Source organism: Astatotilapia calliptera, chromosome 16 (assembly GCF_900246225.1).
Source record: "Astatotilapia calliptera chromosome 16, fAstCal1.2, whole genome shotgun sequence".
NCBI lineage: Eukaryota > Metazoa > Chordata > Actinopteri > Cichliformes > Cichlidae > Astatotilapia > Astatotilapia calliptera.
This window is the reverse complement of record NC_039317.1, coordinates 32,504,511-32,523,623: the sequence shown is the minus strand read 5'-3', so window position 1 is coordinate 32,523,623 and position 19,113 is coordinate 32,504,511. Positions and strand designations below refer to the sequence as shown.

The 19,113-nt window shown below is 40.4% G+C and overlaps 1 protein-coding gene across 2 annotated transcripts in view; it reads right to left on the bottom strand.

Moving 5' to 3' along the window:
• Positions 1-5,824: 5,824 nt before the first annotated feature.
• ube2f (ubiquitin-conjugating enzyme E2F (putative)) overlaps positions 5,825-19,113 on the bottom strand; it is a 52,593-nt gene continuing 39,304 nt past the window's right edge. For both annotated transcript variants that reach the window (XM_026144148.1, XM_026144147.1), the window contains one exon: positions 5,825-7,570. In XM_026144148.1, coding sequence (XP_025999933.1) covers positions 7,520-7,570 — 51 coding nt within the window. In that variant the 3' untranslated portion in view covers positions 5,825-7,519. The remainder of the gene's footprint in view (positions 7,571-19,113) is intronic.

The following is a 19,113-nucleotide window of genomic DNA, read 5'->3' as shown; positions in this document are numbered from 1 at the left end:
GAACTATTTTATGTGATGGAATATGAAGAAAATAGGTTTAAATGTTAAACAAATTTCTTCCAGTCAGAGAATGTTGCATATAATTTAATTTTTGCTTGATGCATAAAGTTAAAAGATTAAAACTAATAAAACAAGTTTTAAAAAGAGACTTTTCCATTTGATTACATTTTGTATGATGGATTATGCAGAAAAATTAAAATTGGGATGAAAGATCTATCACTTTATCACCTATTCAGGGTGTAAATCATGTTTTAAAAAGTAACTAAGTAACTAATTACTTTTGAAAATAAGTTATCAGTAAAGTAACGGGATTACTTTTTCGGGAAGTAATCAGTAATTAGCTACTGATTACTTTTTTCAAGTAACTTGACCAACACTGCTAATAAGTCACATAGGGTGTTAATGGGTGTGGAGGATCACGGCTGTCTGTGCCACAGAGACTTTTTACTTGAGTTTTCCTCACAGTGCTCCAGCCCAGCGCTGCAATTTTGTTCAGAACCAGTGAGCGGTAAATAGCTGAAGAAATGAGATACAGCTTGGAAACAGCTAGAAGCAGCGAGCGTGGCCGACGAACGGAAGTTTGCACGCAGCTGAGTGATGGAAAGACAGAGAAGCAGCAGAGAAATAAGCAGCTGACATCGAACGCCCACCAGGGCACCAACACAAACGCACAAATAGACAGATGGACAGAGAAAACAAACACGCACAACACTCACATTTACAGAGAATTAAGACACAAAGAAAATTGCACAACTCTCTGACATCGGCTCTTAATCTCCAGCGTCGGTGCTGACTGACATTTCCAATAACCTGCAATTTTCTCCCCGCACTCTATACGAGTGTGTCCGCACTGACCTGCCTTCCATATTTAGACAAAACTTTTACTCTGCTGCACGTAATGTGCTGCAGATAGCCAGAAAAATGAGAAGGTAAAAAAAACAAAAAGTAAAAAAATAATGGTACTGCCACTGAAAGGGGAGAAACATGATATTTTGTTCTGTAACAGCCACCATAAGATAACCTGATGTGCATGTCAGCAGGAAGTGAGAGCGCACATACTGTAGGTAGATAATGATCCTGTTCAGACTGTTCTTCAGTGAGTGCCTAAAAATAAAAACCACTGTTGCTCTGATGTAACCCCTGAACCTCCCGTGCCCTTCAGCGAATGCACACACAGGAAACTCACACTGGATGCTGATGGGCGCAAATACAATTTACATCCTCTGATTATCTTGTCTGCTACACTGGTTTCACTGCACATCTCGGGATCGGATCGCTGCATCTGTTGTTGTTGTTTGGAAGAGGGGGAAAAGAGGAGAGATGGGAAGTAATTGTGTGTGTGGGTGAGAGATGCCTGAAGATGAGGAGGAAAAGAGAGGGTATCAAACTTAAGCTCTGACAGGATTTTCAGTTTAGATAAACATGAGCAGTCATGGCTTTACGCGTGAATTACTTCAGACACACAAGGGTGACGAACGCTTGGTTTAACTGCTGATCATCCGACAAAGTTTTTTTTTTCTTTTTAATTCTACAGTGCTGGTTTTAACTATAAATGGAGCAGTTGTTAGGTAATATGTAATGCCCTTAAAACTACAGTTGCTGCTCAGGTAGTGAGGTTCAATTACATAACATGCAACAGCATCACTCAGCTGAAAAGCCACAGAGTAAAAAACAAATAATTTCAAAAGTGTCTAAAATGATTTAACGCTCCAATGTACCACAGAGACATTGATGATAATTATAAATTATCTGGATCTGGAGTGAACGCATGCAGTTTAATCCTTTAAGTTATCTCTAATCTTTAAAAGTAGAGTAACTGCACAAATTATTTCTGATTTGGAATTTCATTTCACACGTAGTGTACATTTATATTAATATATATTTTCCTATACGCTGATTAACCGATTTGTTGTTCTTTTACGACTCACTTCCTCATAAAACGTTAGGTATTTAAATTTAATTCAACATAATTTTATTTATATAGAACTTAATCACAATATCAGGTAATGTTATCAGGTAAAGACCCCGCAATAATAATAATAATACAGAAAACCGCAGCAATCAGACGACCTCCCTATGAGCAAATACTTGGTGAAAGTGGGAATGAAAAACTCCCATTTAACAGGAATCTCTGGGTTGAAGGGAGGAAGACAGGACAAAAGATGCACTGTGGAAGAGATAATGATTGAAACTGAATTATAATTAGTACAGTTAAGTTATATTATAGGATATTTTAGTCAGACAGTACTTAGTAATGCTTTATTTTTGATTTGATGCACATGCTTTACTGCATTTTAGGTACAGTGAACCTATCATGTTAATTAAACCAGTTTGATAGGAGTTCACTTTGTGGCTTTATCCTGCAATCAGCCATTAGAAGACAGGCACACTGTGGTCATAAAAGGCGCACATGATCAGCAGTGATGCTCAGTTGGTACTAAGGACCCCAAAGTGTGCAAATGAAACATTTCCCCATACCACCAGCCTGAACTGTTGAGGTAAGACAGGATGGAGCTGTGCTTTTATGGTGTTCTGACCTAACTGTGATCCTGCCATCCGAATGTTGGAGCAAAAATTGGTGAGCCTGTACAAATTGTAGCCTCAGCTTCCTGTTCTTAGCTGACAGGAGCGGCACCCGGTGCGATCCTCTGCTGCTTTTGCCCATCTGTTGAAGGTTTGTTGCACCTTGGTGGTAATGAGCAGTTATTTGAGTTACTGTTGCATTCCAGCTCGAAGCAGGCTGACCATCATCCTCTGACCTCTGGCATCAACAAGGCATTTTCTCCCAGAGAACTGCTGCTTGTGGACTTTACCACCACTGTTAAAGTGTTAAAGTGTCCAGTGAGTGTATTTTGAATAAGAATCAGACCGACCAATCCGACCAATCACTGGAGCCCATTAATCTCTTCCCTAACGCAGCAGACAGGTGTGGAGTCCACATGGTTTCAAGTTCCCCATTATGTTTTTATTGCATTAGTATTTATTTATTTACAGCCTGCTTTTAAAGGATATGGAAACATCTGCTTAAAGATAATTGAGTGTGGGTGGAGAGGACTCGATTGGTTAGATTATATTCAGGCTGAACAGTCACTGTAGGTGAGCGGGGCCTGGAATACCCAGGGAACTGGAGAAATATGATTTATAGCACTCAGCCTTCTCATTATTTGGTTGAGGCTGTCAGCTGTCACTGCACACACAGGAAATCCACGAGGCTGCATAGCCACAGGGCACGGGAACAGTGCGACTGCGCATCCTCCAAAACCCGCCGTAATGACAGGCTGTGGGGATGACTGACAGACGTCAGCACTGTCTGCGTCCCTTTTCCATTCAAGTCAAAGCTTTGAAAGGCTGACGGTTGTGTGCTGAATGTACACTTCGTGTGCACGTATGCACAAATGTGTGAGAAGCAAATGCACAGAAGGAGAAAAGCAGCAAACACATTTAATATTTTTTGTAAACACTCAAAAAATTTTGTTACTCCTTTTAATCATTTACTCCACATTTTTATTTAAAGTCATTTAAAGTACCTTTCAATGCTTTAAAAAAATTGCATATTGGTAAAGTGAAGAATTACTTGTGATACCCGTGTCTCATAATTTCTACTCTCAGCCTGGTTTTAGCTCACCTCAGAGCTTCCTTTATTTCCAGACATGCTCAGTTTGGATTAGTCTGATAACAGAACTACAACCACAGAATGGGCGCTACACAGAAGCTGTTATGTACATATATAATTACTTTGTTAACGGTCAGCCTCAAGCAGCCACTTAACTAGTGTCACAGTCAATGGTTGGAGACAGCAGCGCGGCAGCAGACAGTTAAAATAATCATCCTTTGTGAAGTGACACAGACACAGCACACGTCACCAAACGCTCGATCAACACAAGAAACAAGACACGTTAGTTTCATTTATATACTCTTTAATATATCTTAAAAAATGGATATACAATCTGAGAAAGAAAATGTCGAGGATCTGAAGAAGAACAGATTGTTAATCTCGTTCCTCTGGCCCTGGAGTTTAACTGAAGCGAAGACATTTCCAGAGAAACATCCGAAGAAGAGGAGAAAACAAAACAAATTACCTCCAACAACACAAACTGCCAAACTAAAGGACACCGATAACAAGATCTCCAACAGCAAGCAAAAGTATTATTAAGGCCAAGAAAAAGCACTGAGTGTTGGGCTGAGGCAAAAACTACCGAGACAATTTGTTGCCAATTAATGAAGTGTCGTGTAGCCAGATCTGGGACTGCTGTCACTCTGTTTTTAAACTCCTGGGTCTTTTATTTTGGCAGAGTCGGGTGCTTTGTGTTGTTGTGTTTGCTAAGAAAATAAAAATGATCTGAGCTGATGAATCCAGATTTTAAAAAAGAAAGAGGAAACCAGAGCATGCTAACAAGTCACATCGTCTCCACAAGTCACACTGTAACTGCCCACACACACACAGACACACTCCAGGAGCACAAACTGTCATTTTTGTTAATCTTACACGCACACTTCCTACACAAAAATTCAATCTTCTGCCTCTACATTTCCACATCCTCGGTAGACTGCAACACTCGCACACAGACGTTTTCCTCATGCAGACGTGAAAACAAAGCTGAACAGGTGAAAACAGGCGATACTTACAGACTCAAACCGGAGGCACAGCAATAGCCAGGGCCGGGCAAACGACACACGCTCACACACACACACACACACACACACATAAAAACACAATCACTAGCCAAAACCCACAGCAGCAGAGGTTCATGGAGACATTATCTAGTTAGTCCAGAATTCCTAGCGGCCATCCCACAAAGCATAATCTGCTCTAGTCAACCGAGAGGCGCAAATATAGTTTAACTAGTTAACTAGCACTCGAGGTAGCAATTTAATCCAGTGTCAAACATGTCAACTGCCTCAAGAGTGTTTCCCACCAAATCTGTGCAGTTTTTTTAACCTCCCCTTTTCCCCAGTGTTTGACTGTGACCGAGCCTGCAGAGCTCCACACATTTATTAGACCCCCCCATCCCCCCACCCCCAGGGTAAGGTTTACCCCACTGCTGCCCTAAATCAAAAGTATTAGTAATGACCAAAATCATTGTTTATGTTTCTGTAATGCTTAATCCTGCAGTACACACAAGCTCTTAATCAAAATTGGATTTTTAAATGGTAAAATATAGTTATTGTTATGATCCCTGACATTTTAAATTTCCTGTTTCACAAAAACGCTGAAAAAGTAAATCACAATTATTAGCAATTATTGTTATTATTTTTATTAAGATGCCAAATTACATGTTAACTTGCATTACTGAATAGAAAAATTCGTTTTAGTTGTTGAATGTGATGTCTCAGAGAAGTGCTGCAGATCAAATTCACCTATAAAAATGTAAAATCGGTTTGTTTTTGCATAAACAAAGAAAAAAAACATATTTTTGACAGAATTCTCAAATATTTGTGATTCCTGTTTTTATGACAGGCGTTCCAATGGCTTTGTTAAGTACTGCACTTTCATAGATTTCATAGATGTCCAGAATGACGCCTTCCTGCAGTCTCTAACAGATCTAAAGCCACTTACATTAGCTAGCTAGTAATCCTGCTAGCATGTCATCTTGCCATCTGTTTTCATGCAATCTGGAAACCTGCCTTTTAAAGTAGCTGCTTGAACCAGCGTTCAAGTCTTCTGGGCTTCTGATGCACCCAGTGGAGATATATTTGGGCCAAGTTTTCATATTCTTTTGGCCAGTTATGACTTACACCTGCATGCAACTACAGCCTGCTCACCGATCAGTTGAACTCTGGCTACAAACAATAACAGCAGACTCTGCACGTCTGTATGCAGATATCATTTACAGAGTGGTCTTTATGAACCTCTGCTATTGTTTTCTCCACACACATTCAGATAGTGAAATCATACAGTCTGCTTACAAAGGGGGAGAGACTGAAATAGCGCCATTTTTAGAAAGATACAGTCAGCTCGGAAATCTCCCTAAGGGAGCAGAACGAGGGGGTTTGTGCAGATCAGTCAAAAACCTCAATATCAGTTTGGCTCAGCACTGAACAGTGACTATAAAGTAAAAAAAATGACTGAGTTTAAAAGTTGTAAGGCTTTCTTTGCACCTATTGATCTTCATTGGAGACATTTTCACACATGAACTCTGGAGAATGTCAGGACTGTCTGGTGGGATACGATACACTCTGCAGCTACCAGAGCAGGCAGGAGGGAGTGCTTGCTGTGAATTCACCTGACAGTCACCTGTTCTTTTCGCAGCTCACTTTAAAGATCATTGAAAGGTGGCTGCACGTCTCTCAATAATCTTTGGAACAGTTCGGAGCTGCAGTGCACGTGGTTGATGACAAAATGACTCAAGATCGTTCTTCAAGTGTTGCCTACGTACATCCAGGAGGTCATTTGGAGTCGTGTTTAAGGTTTCCTCCAACTTTTCTTTCTTTGACAGATTCTTTACCGTGTTTAGCACTTTGTTGCTTAGTGCTGTTATCAGACTCTTATGTCATCACTTCTTTAAAACCAGTCGTTGTTTCGCTTACATGAAGTAAGCATGCCAGAAGTTTTGACTGTACTGTTTTAACCTCTCCATCTGCAACACAGAACTTCACATGTGCGCTCACCTGTGCTGTGTGTGTGCGCGTGCGTGCGTAACAGAGACAGATGCAGTAAAAAAGACAAAGAAGTGAAGAGGGCAGTGGTGCAGAGACAAGAGATGAAGTTGAAAAATGAACAGTGCATTTGGCTGTTTTTGTGGCAGTATTTTATGTCACTGGAACTGAAAACACACAGCTGTGTCTGCGTGCATGTGTGTGTGTGTGTGTGTACACATGCAGAGAGAATGACATTAAAATGGGTCAGTGTGGTCATTCACATGCTGTCTAATGGGGCTGGGGGCTGCAGGCTTTCCAACTTCCAACCAATGTGTGTTTTTCCAAGTGCTCACCTTTTACTGCAGGCTGTGACTGCGTGTGTGTGTGTGTGTGAACTCACATGCATTTTCACTTTAGTGACACAAACATGGCAGGCACTGGAACAGAGAACTGACAGTAACAGATAATCTTCCTCTTGAGTCATCAAATTTAAAAATAGCCAAGCGTGACTTGTTGTCTTCTTCAGTTAAACATCGCATCCAATTCCATCGCCACGTGGCTCGTGTCCGACGGGCTCGTCAGCGGGGTGGCGTCATTCGTGTGTCTTGCCACAACAGACAGACACTGTGGTCACTGTAACCCTCGGCCGATTAACTAAAGCGTTATTTTCTTGTGTATGTAAGTCCTCTCTTCAACGTGTGACTTTTTTTTTTTTTTTTTTTAAATTTCATTCCTGCGATGTGAAGTTTATTGCAATTGGGTGAACAGAAGAGGCGGGGCATCGCCAGAGCTGTGGTGTCGAGAGGGAGGGGAGTGGTACGAGTCAAAGAGTCAGCTGCTGATTCACACATGTGGGAGGGGAGTTGGCCAAGAGAAGCAGAGGCAAGGTAGAGCAGTTTGGTTAGTTGGTGCAGGCTGCAGCGGGTCACCAATGCTTTTATCATCTGGCGTAATGCTTGATGTAATCTTGAACCTTATTCCGAAAGTCCTCCTGAGGACAGAGAAGGTAAAGAGAAGAAAAGAGTTAGATGGGAAAACTAGAAGTAAAAATGTTGCTGTGTTGCTTTTTCCCCATTTAAAACCAAAAATGGCAAAAAAAACACAAACACTGATCTAACTGAAGATATTTTAATGTACTTTTTAGGTCGCTATGCTAGTTTTGGACATATTAGACGCTGTAAGGCACTTTTTCATTCCACATGTTAACTTCTTGCCAAATAATTGGAAGCAAAACAAACAAAACAAAAAGACAAACAAGTGTAAGAAGTATGCACGAGGACTAGGCTAATCTGAGGCGACACTACACAAATGTAGATCCAGAAAAATCAAGGGTCATTTGAATTTTACTACACTGAAAATATGCAAATGACCTTCGGCAGATTTGCCAATTAATTTCTTGATGTACAGTGAAGGCACCCTGCTAAAAATGCAACATGTATAGGGGTACAGTATGATGCATAAACACTGTTAAACAAGCAACAACAACAAGATAAATAACAGCCACTGTTGCAAAACTAGAATATTAATTTCACCAAATATTACATCTCTTTTAACTGTACTATGCACAGTATCAGTCCTATGCAGATGTTACACTGCAAGTAAATGTACGTAAAATCTACAAGCACAAAAACCCAAAACAAAAAGACAAACGTTTAAATTCTTACGTCTGATAGTTTAAAAATGAAATTCTTCAAGTTTTTCTCACTCGGGGCACATCTAGTGCCCGAGACGTGGAGTGCTTGACATCTTGATAATAACGACGTCTGTATCGAGTCGACGTTCCTTGGCCATATCCCTTCTGGTCCTTAGTGTCTTCCTCTTTCCTTACCCCCCCCCCCCCCCCCTACTCGATCATGCCCCTTCAGGTTATGCTTCACATCGTTCCACCCCCACCCACCATCGCACGAGTCCTGTAAACGCCCCTCTGTCGTTACTTCGACTCATATCTCCTGGTGGCATCTGGTCCAACCAAGCTGTGTGTGACCTCCACTTTCCATCCTCTTTTTTCCCCCTCCTCCGCTACCCGCTAGTTTTAGTCACGGTTTAAGTTTTCCATCCTTTAAAACCATTTGGCTTTTCTTGCCAACATCCTTTTCATCTTAACTTCTTTTTAATCCCATTATTCCTTTAAACACTGTTTCAATTCAATTTTATTCAGATAGCTTATACTTGCTTTACATTGTAGAGTAAAAACCTTATAATATTACAGAAAGATGTTTCAGCAAGCACTTTGTGACAGTCCAGAGACATTACAAGACTCACACACTCTCTCACATACACACACACACTCTCACACACTCACACACACACTTTGAGGCTACAGGCTATTAATTTGAGCTGCAGCAGCTTTACTCTGTTGTGAAAAGGTTTCCTTTATTTGGTCTACACTAGAAAATGCAAGGTCAGGCTGTTAGCTACACACATTATAAATCATAGAAAGTGCTGTAACTGAGGTTGCTGCTCACACATAACAACAACACAGGGGACATTTTTTACTAGTATTAATGATGATGCAGGTATGACTCTGCACAGATTGCTAGCATTTCCCAAGTATGCGGACATGGGGTAGAAGTTAGGCCCCCCAAAAAGAGTTGAATCTGACTTAGGCCCTAAATAGCAGGTTAATCCTACTCTGTTTATTTAAATTTCTAATGAGAAACTATGTGCTACAGGCTCACATGGTCTTCTGCTGAATGTATTTTGAGTAAATGATCTTTTCCCCAAAGAACAGCACACAAATCATTCCAAACAGATGGATTTAATCCATCTGTGCTTTCAACTGGCCTTTTTTTTTTTGCTATAAATATTTAGCTAGCTTATTTGTGACTAAATTAATATTTGTGCACCCTTGGTTCCTAAGCATCCTCGTCTGTCGACCCACTTCTTAATATACCTCTGCTTTTTTCTTTTTTTTTTTTTTTAAAACCCATCCACCACCACAGGGTCCTGCCCTTGTCACAGAGTCCCCCCCTCTTGTCCAACCTTTCACATAAATGTGTCGTGCATTGACAACAACGCCCTTATTTATGCGTCAGGTCGAGCGGCCTGTTGGTTACGCACACATTTCTCTGAGGTCGCTGGAGTACGAACAAGAAATGGAGAGCATGAGAAAATAAAGAGTAAATGGGAAAGAGAAAGAGAGAGTCTGTGCACAAACAGGGGAGACGGCATTAATGCTGAAAAGTTGCCAGCAACCATAAAAGAATTGATGACAGCGGTCTGAGAATTGGTCCATGGAGGGATGATGGATCAGCTATTCTCTGTTGAGAGATTACTCCCTTAAGACTTTAATTAATGCTAGAAGAGGAATGAGCGCAGTGTGCGGGAGTCTGGGTACCCAAACTGCTTGTTTCTAAGTGAACCTACTATTTTGGTTTATTATATTGATATATATATATATAGAGAGAGAGATCAGACCGTACTGACTAACATACTCAGCCAGTCACACTGCTTGGCTTGTGACCTCAGCTTAAAAAAAGCAAAGAGAGCTACTGAGAATGGACAAGACTACAGTAAAAATGGTGAAACTGAAGACATACACCTAGTGATGCACAAATCAATGAGTCAGGGATCAGAATCATCCTTGATTGGTGAACATCTGTTCAGCCTCGTGTCTGTTTTGTATTTTGCATGAAACGTTGATGTTTTCTTGATTTTTTTTAGTTCTGGTTATTAGAAAAAAAAACTGGCAAAACACACTGAGCCAAGAGGAAATCAAAATGGGCCAAATATATTTCAAAGCTGCTATTACAAAAGGTGTAACTTGAAGAATTACTGCACAATAATTATAAACAACTTTTTCTCTTCCATTAATTAAATTTGAACAGCTTGATCCAGGCTTCATCAAGTATACCTAATCAACTACTTGCTAAATGCAATTATTTAACCAGTCAGTCCCATTCAGCACATTGAGGCATGTAGACACAGTCAAGACAGCCTGGAGAAGTTAAAACCAAACAGCACCACAGACGTTGAAGGTGACATGGTTGTTGATGCCAAATGGGCTCATCTGAGTATTCCAGAAACTCCCGATCTGCTCGGACTTTCCCACACAACCATCACTGGTGTTTACAGAGAATGGTCTGAAAAAGGGAAAATATCCAGTTTGCGGCCGTTCACTGGTAGAGGTCAGAGGATAAGTGCTGGACTGTTTCAGGCTAATATGAAGGCAAGAGTAACTCAAAGTAGTACTCATTATAACTAAGGTGTACAACCTGGTGAGTGGAGGTCACAATGAACTCATAATGAGCTTTGTCCTGAAATATTGGTACATTGAGGCCATAAATGGGTGGACATGGTCAGTAACAGCACTCGGACGGGCTGTGGTGTTTAAATGTGGTGTTTAAGAGCAGCTCAGACTGCACAGGATGCCAAACCTCGAAGCAGATGGGCCACAACAGCAGAAGACCTCACTGGACAGCACTCTGGTCAGCTAAGAGCAGGAGCTTGGATGATGGGGCCAGAATTTGGTGTAAATAATATGAAAGCATCGTATTTTTCGGACCATAAGGCGCACCGGATTATAAGGCGCATTAAGCAAAACAAAGCAGTCAGAGAAGTCAAACTTTACTCAACTCATTCTTCTTGCTTCCTCCACTTCCGTACCATTGATTCATTAATGTTAAATTCTCTCACAGCTGCTCTATTTCCATGTTGTTGCAGTATATTAATGACTAACCTTCTATTGTGGATGGATTATCTCAGTTGTTCTCCTGACTGAAGTTTGGTCCGTTTACAGCATCCTGCCATGCGATTGCATTTGTCCCTGACCATTGGAAACCCTCAAGTTAACGAGTAGAAAAAAGTTAGCGTTCATCCTCCAGCTTCACTGTGTTTGTTATGCTAACATAGCTGTGTCGCTAGCCACCACGTAGCACATCATTATATACCAGCAATTCCAACTTCAGTAACCCTACAAACGTCACTGGTGTTTAGTTTTCTGTCTTCATTTATGTTGGAAGTGACAGCAGAGCTGTACGTTTGAATTTTTTAACAAATCTCTCAGTCAGAACATGCTATATCATGTTTAGCTAACTAGCGAGCTAACTTCCTGCTAACTTCTAACTCTGTTAAATTTAATAAATTCTGTTTTCATGGATGCCTGGATGTTAAACTTAATTGTTACACCTGGTAAAGCAGCAACGCTGATCATCTTATTAAAGATGAAAGAATTTAGACAGTTTTTAACTCTCAGTGATGCTGCAGTGTTCGTTTGACTTTGGGACCTGAAGTAACTGAATTTAGGACCCAGATTACTCCACGAGGCTCTTGACTACAGTAACCGTAATTCTCCGACAATCCATAAAGCGGTGCGGCTTCGTAGCTTACCAAAGTCGTACTAAAGCATTTTTTGACAGATTTTTGAGCGCAGTGTACCAAATAAAATCGGTTTGAGGTCTGTATCACAACCAGAATACATAAGGCGCACTGTCGATTTTTGAGAAAATTAAAGGATTTTCAGTGCGCCTCATAGTGCAGAAAATATGGTACTTAAACTACTTAAACTGTTAGGGCTGGTAGTAGAGGTGAAATCCTGTGGGGGATATTTTATTTACACACGTTGGGCCCCTTAGTACCAGCTGGGCAGCGCCTAAACACCACAGCCTGTCCGAGTGTTGTTACTGACCATGTCCACCCCTTTATGACCTCAGTGTACCCATCTTTCAGGACAAAGCTCATCGTGAGTTCATTGTGACCCCCTCAGTCAACAGATCTAATAGTGCACCTTTGGGATGTGGTGGAATAGAAGGTTTGCATCACTGATGAGCAGCTGACAGCAACTGTGTGACACCACTGTGTCAATATCATCTCAAAATCTCAGAGGGATGTTTCCAGCATCTTGCTGAATCTGTACCACAAAGAGTTCAGACAGTTCTGAAGGAAAAAGGATGGGGCAAACTCTGTACTGTAAGATATACTTAATGAAGTGGCCAGTGACGTGCGTATAGACATTAGTATGTCAATCTATCCAAGAACTGCTGAGAGAATTCACTAAAGGCTGAAAATTTTAAGCTCACAGTTCATCTTCTGACTACTGTTATAATAAAACCCTGCCTGTGACACTTAGTGGCTCTTCTTCCTCATTTGGCAGATGACGTGACATCACAGAGGGGATTAAAAAAAAAAAAAAAAAGGCAAATATGTGGTGACAAAATGACACATTAACTGTGGAAGTAAACACCAATAGAGTGCACACAGATTTTAAGCTAGAAACTCTTTGTCAACTGGGTCCAATTAAGATGTCAATACAGACTAGGAAGTTTCTCAGTGGCAGAATAAGAAAACAAAAAAACCTTAATTAAGCTATCACACAACTATGAGGAGAAACAGGATAAGAGCAGCAACTATTAAAGACGACTCACAAAAAAAATAGTACGGGTACATTTACATACTTTGATCATATACGTTTCTCTTCCTTTGTTCTCGATTTTTCTCTTACAAAAGAAAATTGGCTGAACTGCAAATTACTCTGAGATTCATTAGATTTAATATTGCAAGTGAACTCTGCAGTCGATTAAAAAGTTTGTTGGACTGGTGCTTACTTTTCTTGGCTTCACCTAGAGAAAGCAATTAACTCTGTTCCTCCAGTGATCTGCACAGGTACTCAAAATATGCACCACCATCAGTGGGAGGGGAATGTAAATTAAACCCTGTGGGTTCAAATGGTTGGTTTAAAATCGGCTAAAATATAAAAACTGAGCAACTGAGGGCCTCGGGATATATCAGGTAAGCAGACTATGAAGGGAAAATATGTCGGCGTAAGGAGCGATGTGAACAGGAAAGTAAAGAAAGGACAGCAAACAGAAATGACATCCATCGAATTAGCCAACTGTTCCCAGTCGTCTTTTTAAACATACAAAAAAGACGAAAGAAAAGCAGAATGAAGAACCAGGCACGTGTTAAAATCATGCTCTAAGCTTCTGTAGTCAATCCACTTGTGTCCACTAATCAAGGATTTCAGTACCCTGGATCATTCTTTGCTGCATGTAAATGTGATTTGATATCTCGCTGGTAAAACCTGGAAGTGTGAAATAAACTCCCAGGTATCCCCCCCCCTCTCTCTGCACCTACTCAGCTCAGCTGAAACTTAATTAGCACTGCTGCGGGTGAATAGCTCTGCATTAATTGAGTGCATGGAGTGGTATACTGAGGCCACAGCCTTTTGTTTGAAAAACCTATACTGGAGGTGTCACTATGCAAAAGCAACTCTGCTACAGTCTGAAAGGAGGAGGTGGAGGCTCTGGCCGCTCACGATGGATGACATCGTGGCTCATGCAGCACTGAACTCGTCACCACTCTGGATTCCCTCGGCTTTTTCACCTTAAGAAAGGCCAGGCTGCTCATTATACAACTGCTGCTTTGACTTTGAAATTTAGAGCCAACTTGTGCCTCACTTTATCTTCCAGTGACTGTTTTCTGATTATTTGCACAAATCTTTGCTTCCACTTCAGCTACAGTTCATCAGTGTCTACAGGCAGGGCCTACGCTTTGTCTGGCCACTCCGGACGCACCATCTTTTCAGATGACAACAAATGGAGTTAAAGACCTTTATAGACCACTTTACATCACATGCTTGTTAAGTCAGCACTTGGTCTGACTAAACACAGACAGCAGCAGAGAGCAGACATGTCCAATGCTGTTGTCGTTCACTGCCTGGCTGCCACTGCAGAGCTCTGACACTAAACTGATAGAACAGGTACACAACACAATAAGGTGACTGGAGCTGCTGAAGGCTCTGACAGTGTGCTTGTTAACCCGTGTAAGAGCCTGCAGTGTAAATCCAAAGGACAGTCTCCCCTGTAAGACTTTGGGAGTGGACATTAAACCCCCCCCCAGTAAACCTCGTCTGTTGTGTACGTCGATGGCACAAAATGAGTGGACTGTTCACTGTTATAGAGGTTGTTGGGGTATTATTTTGGGATCCTGTTCTACACCACACACTCCCACATGCACTCATATCCCCAACTTCCTGTACTGTGGACTGAAAGACAGTGAGAAATCGTGTCTATGCATGGAACTCACTCCAAGCGAAATCCATCAGTCATTCAGTTCTTTATATGTTGAGACAGTTATTTTATCTTTTTCTGTTTCTGTGCCGCAGTTTGACAAATTTAGGGAATACCTTATTACATGTCAGATATAGGGGCAATAACATCTGCTGAAGCCTACTGGGATGGTACCGATAATTCAGGACATTCAGTGGGTGACAAAGTAGAAAAATATTAGTATTTTATAAACAAGAAGTGAACACTGCTTCTTTTAAGAGAGACTCAAGAATAAACAACCTTGATACGTGGTCTCCTTTTGTGCTTTAACGAGACCCTGTGGGTCATTCATGGACAGAAAGCTGATGAGGAGAAGAGAAGCCCAATCGAGATGCAGCAAAAGGTGAGAGAGTGTGTGTCTGTACTTGACACGTCTGACTATTGACTGAAGAAGCAAAGCCACTTGAGAGACCCAGGAGTGAGCATCTGGGAGAGTTAGAGAGAGTTAGTCCCTTTAATTGGTCAGTAACAATAAGTGGAGGTGCAGAACATTTAGCATTGTATGAATGAACTTTGAACCCTCCAAGGGCTGACTGGTACAAGGTCACTGTGCGCTTTAGGACAGAGAGTCTACTATGTATCCCAAATACACAGGCTCCCGTTTGTATTTCATATCCACCGAAGTATATGTGCTGTAACACAGTCCTCTGAGCCTTCTGCTCGCTCACGGTTCAGCTTGTTGACATGTTAACAACATTTGATATTTTATGATAGAAGCATGCTCGTGATCTCTGGTAGCGTGTTAATGGTAAGAGCCAATGTACACTGTTCACACTGTCCAGAACATTTCCACCACTGCTGTTGAAAAAAACTGAACAAGTAAGATGTAGGACAATTTTTAAACAATGTGATGTTTTTACATTTCTTCTATTGAATTAAAGCATTTCAGTAAAAAGAAATGAGATAGAATCCAACTTCTCTTTCTTGTAGGTGCAAACTTAAAGAAACGTCTTATCGCTGTGATCACCAACAAGGACTTCTCCAACAAGTACTAAGCCATGTTTTGCTTGGAAATCAAATACTTTATTAAAAGTTTAAATTATAACTTTTATGCAATGATTTTGATTCCTGGATCTTTGGTTGATACTCTGTAATTAAAAATGTAATTCCTAAAAACTTGTTAAAACCCTTGATTAAAAACTGAAGATTTGCATTTCATCACAAGGTGATGGCTTTATTTAAAATCCAGCATGGTGGCATACAGAGCTAAAAAATACAAATGTGTAATTGTGCAGATACTTGTGGACCTGTATGCTTTTCAGTTTGCTAACAGATTCAGTACTGTACAAAATATTCTTAAAGTAACTAATATAGTTGGTGCATCATCGAATGCAACCCAGCCCCATAGCCCTTCCTCAAGTCTTTCCACCATTCTACATTTACTTTTTTCTTCACATGCAAAACCTACTTCGAGTCAGCATGTATTATGTAACTAGGGCACAGAAAATGTTTACACATCAAGAAAAACAGGTAACTGACAACAAGCGCCCAAATCACCCTGTTCTTGGTTTGAAACACAGATCTCAGAAGGATTACAGTCAGTCAGTCTCATCTTTCACACACTTCTTTAAGCTGGAAGGAGCTAATTAGTATTTATAGATCAAGTCTTTGCTGAAGACTTCAAATGTCAGAGACTGTGTGCATTGCAGAGCTCATTATTAATCCACTTCCTTCATAAATCACAGAGAGATTCATACAGAGAAATACAATTTTTTTTGTTCTGGGCAGCGACTCCTGAACATCTGTCATAGGATGATCTCCTTTCTTCAGTGTCAGCTACTCTACCACGCTTTGATCACCTACTACAAATACAGCAGTTTATGTAAAAAAAAAAGTTTGAACAATATATATAAATATAATTTTTAAAGAAGTGGACATGTTAACACAATCTCGCTGTCCTATTTAGAGTTATCTCTGAACTGTTTGTTGTACCGCTGTCTACACATGTACACAGACAAAAACCCACTCACAACTAATAATAGCACAATACCATTATAACCAACAACGCACACACACACACAGATTTACACACACTCATACTGCATTGCTCATGAGGATGCTTCCTTTTAGCCACTTTAACCAGCTAATGTATTCAGAGAGCAGCCACAGGAGGAGCCCCACTTCAAATGCCTCAACACAAAGTAGCACACGCATCCACATTCACAAGCATATTTGTGTACTGACACTCGCACTCCCACATCTCTATCCACTCGCTGCTGAAGTTGATTACAGCAGGCTTTGACTCAGTGGGAGTGGGTCACGGTTGGATGACTTTTCAGATGTTGTGACTCTGAAAAGCCACAACAGGCGGTAAAGCACCACTAAAACTTACTGAAACACATTTCGAAATGAGAGATTTTTATCATTAATGTATCAAATTAGTAACTTTGTTAACTCAGAACTATAACTGAAAACACTAAATGGATACACTACAAAAACAAATTCTGCCTTTTGGTCAGTCTTATCAATTCAAACTGCTTTTAGTTTCACAACTGATCTGATTATATATCTGTAGTTCAACGACCAAAAGTCTGTTTCAGTATAAATGTGTGTAATCAGTCAAAGTTTAGAAAAAAAACACTGATTTGACTAAAGCCACATTATAAAGCTGAAACGGGTAAAGGTGCTAAATAACAGACTGGGGCAGTAGAATTTTAAATTTAATTTGAAATAAATTTTGTTTATTTGTTTAATTATAAAGCACCGAATCACAAGTCACCTCAAACTGCTATATACTGTAAGGTCAAGTTTCTAAAGAACACAGAGAAAACCCCAACAGATGGACAACCCCTATCAGCAAGCACTTGGTGACAGTGGGAAGGAAAAACTCCCTTTTAACAGGAAAAATCCTCCAGCAGAAACAGGCTCAGTGAGGAACAGTTGGGGGTGAGCTCATAGGGTTTTCTGTCAGTGTAATTATCATATTCATTCATTGCTGTAAGTGAACAGCAATGAATCAAGTAGCCACAGCCAAACGTAGGCGCTTCTGCTATTCTGTCTGTGCCCCACAGGATGCGGTTGTTGAGACAGCAGTACATCAACCACATTAACTACAAGAAACCTTCATATAGAGATTCTGCACCACATACACTGCCACTAGTGTGACTGTTAATTAGCAATTAAACTGACACCTAAATGTTTAAGTCTCACATGTGGTGAGCTGGTCTGGGAATAATAAAAAGTGCATTTCCAGTAGTAGATTTTCTTACCTATCACAAGCTGGCTAGACTGTGTGGAAATGTGTTCATCCCAACGGCATTAAAATGCATTAAATTACAATGCACAATAAATGAGTAATATATGAGAATAGTGCAGAGTGATACAGGATGCAAGAAAATATCATTCATATTAACCTTTACCTTTGTAATCAGAAATGAATTTTTAATAACTTATAGTTAAACATTTAAAAAGGTCATTGCCCAGGTCACAAACACATATTCTGAAAAGAATGACATATAGTTAGTAAACATTTATACCTACAGGAGCTGCTAAGCCATGCAAGCCCATCCCATGAAGCTCCTGGTGCACAGATCTTGTGCTGCTGTTAATGCCAGAGGAGGTCTGGAACTCTGCAGCCATTAAGGCAGCAGAGCATATAATGTTTTTAGAGGGGTATATTGAACGAATTCATCAGCTACATCATGTTAGATATTTGTCATAGAAAACCGGAAGTTAAGAGACAAAGAAAGAAGGCTTTCATGAACCAGTACACCACACTCACATGACAGATTAAGTCTATACATGGTTTACAGGCGTTTGTTTCCACCTATTTAGTCAGTTAATAAAGATCCAGTGGATGCTTGACAAAACACAGCAGTCAATAAATGAACTATTTGCATGCAAATTTACCTGCAACAGCCTAACAGCTGCAACTTCTGCCACAAACACTTTTTAAACCCTCAGCCTTTTAAAACCCCACGCACAGTCAAACCTGCATATCTAATGGGGGCTCACATGGCAACCATCATCACACACTGTTGGATACACTCCAGTGAACACGGGAAACTGTACGTACACAGGGCAGAAGGTCAGTGATGTACTTCAAAATGCTTTCAGCTTGCCCCTACTGAGCCTTATAATTATTTCAACAGTCAGCAGACTCCCTGCAGATGTTGGCCAGAAATCTATGAATTAAACTTATGTGACCAAAATACTCAAATGATCAGTTTTAACAGTTTTGACACTAAATCGCAGGTAACTGATGGCCAAGTTAAACATAGATGGAAGGGAAGTAAGGCGACGCAGCGGGAATAATAATTTAAAGATTAATCAGCCAGGATAAACATATTTTTTCAGGGATCTTGTGTGTATATATTTATTTATTTATTCTCTATTGGGATTCCACTGTTCTCATGTTAGCTCAAAGCTTACCCAATATGCAAAAAGCCCAGTAAATCCCTGGCACTTACCAATATAAGCTTGACTAAATATATTAAAGTTATAGTCAGAATACATAATTAGCTTACAAACCATCAGGGTAGTGAAGCAT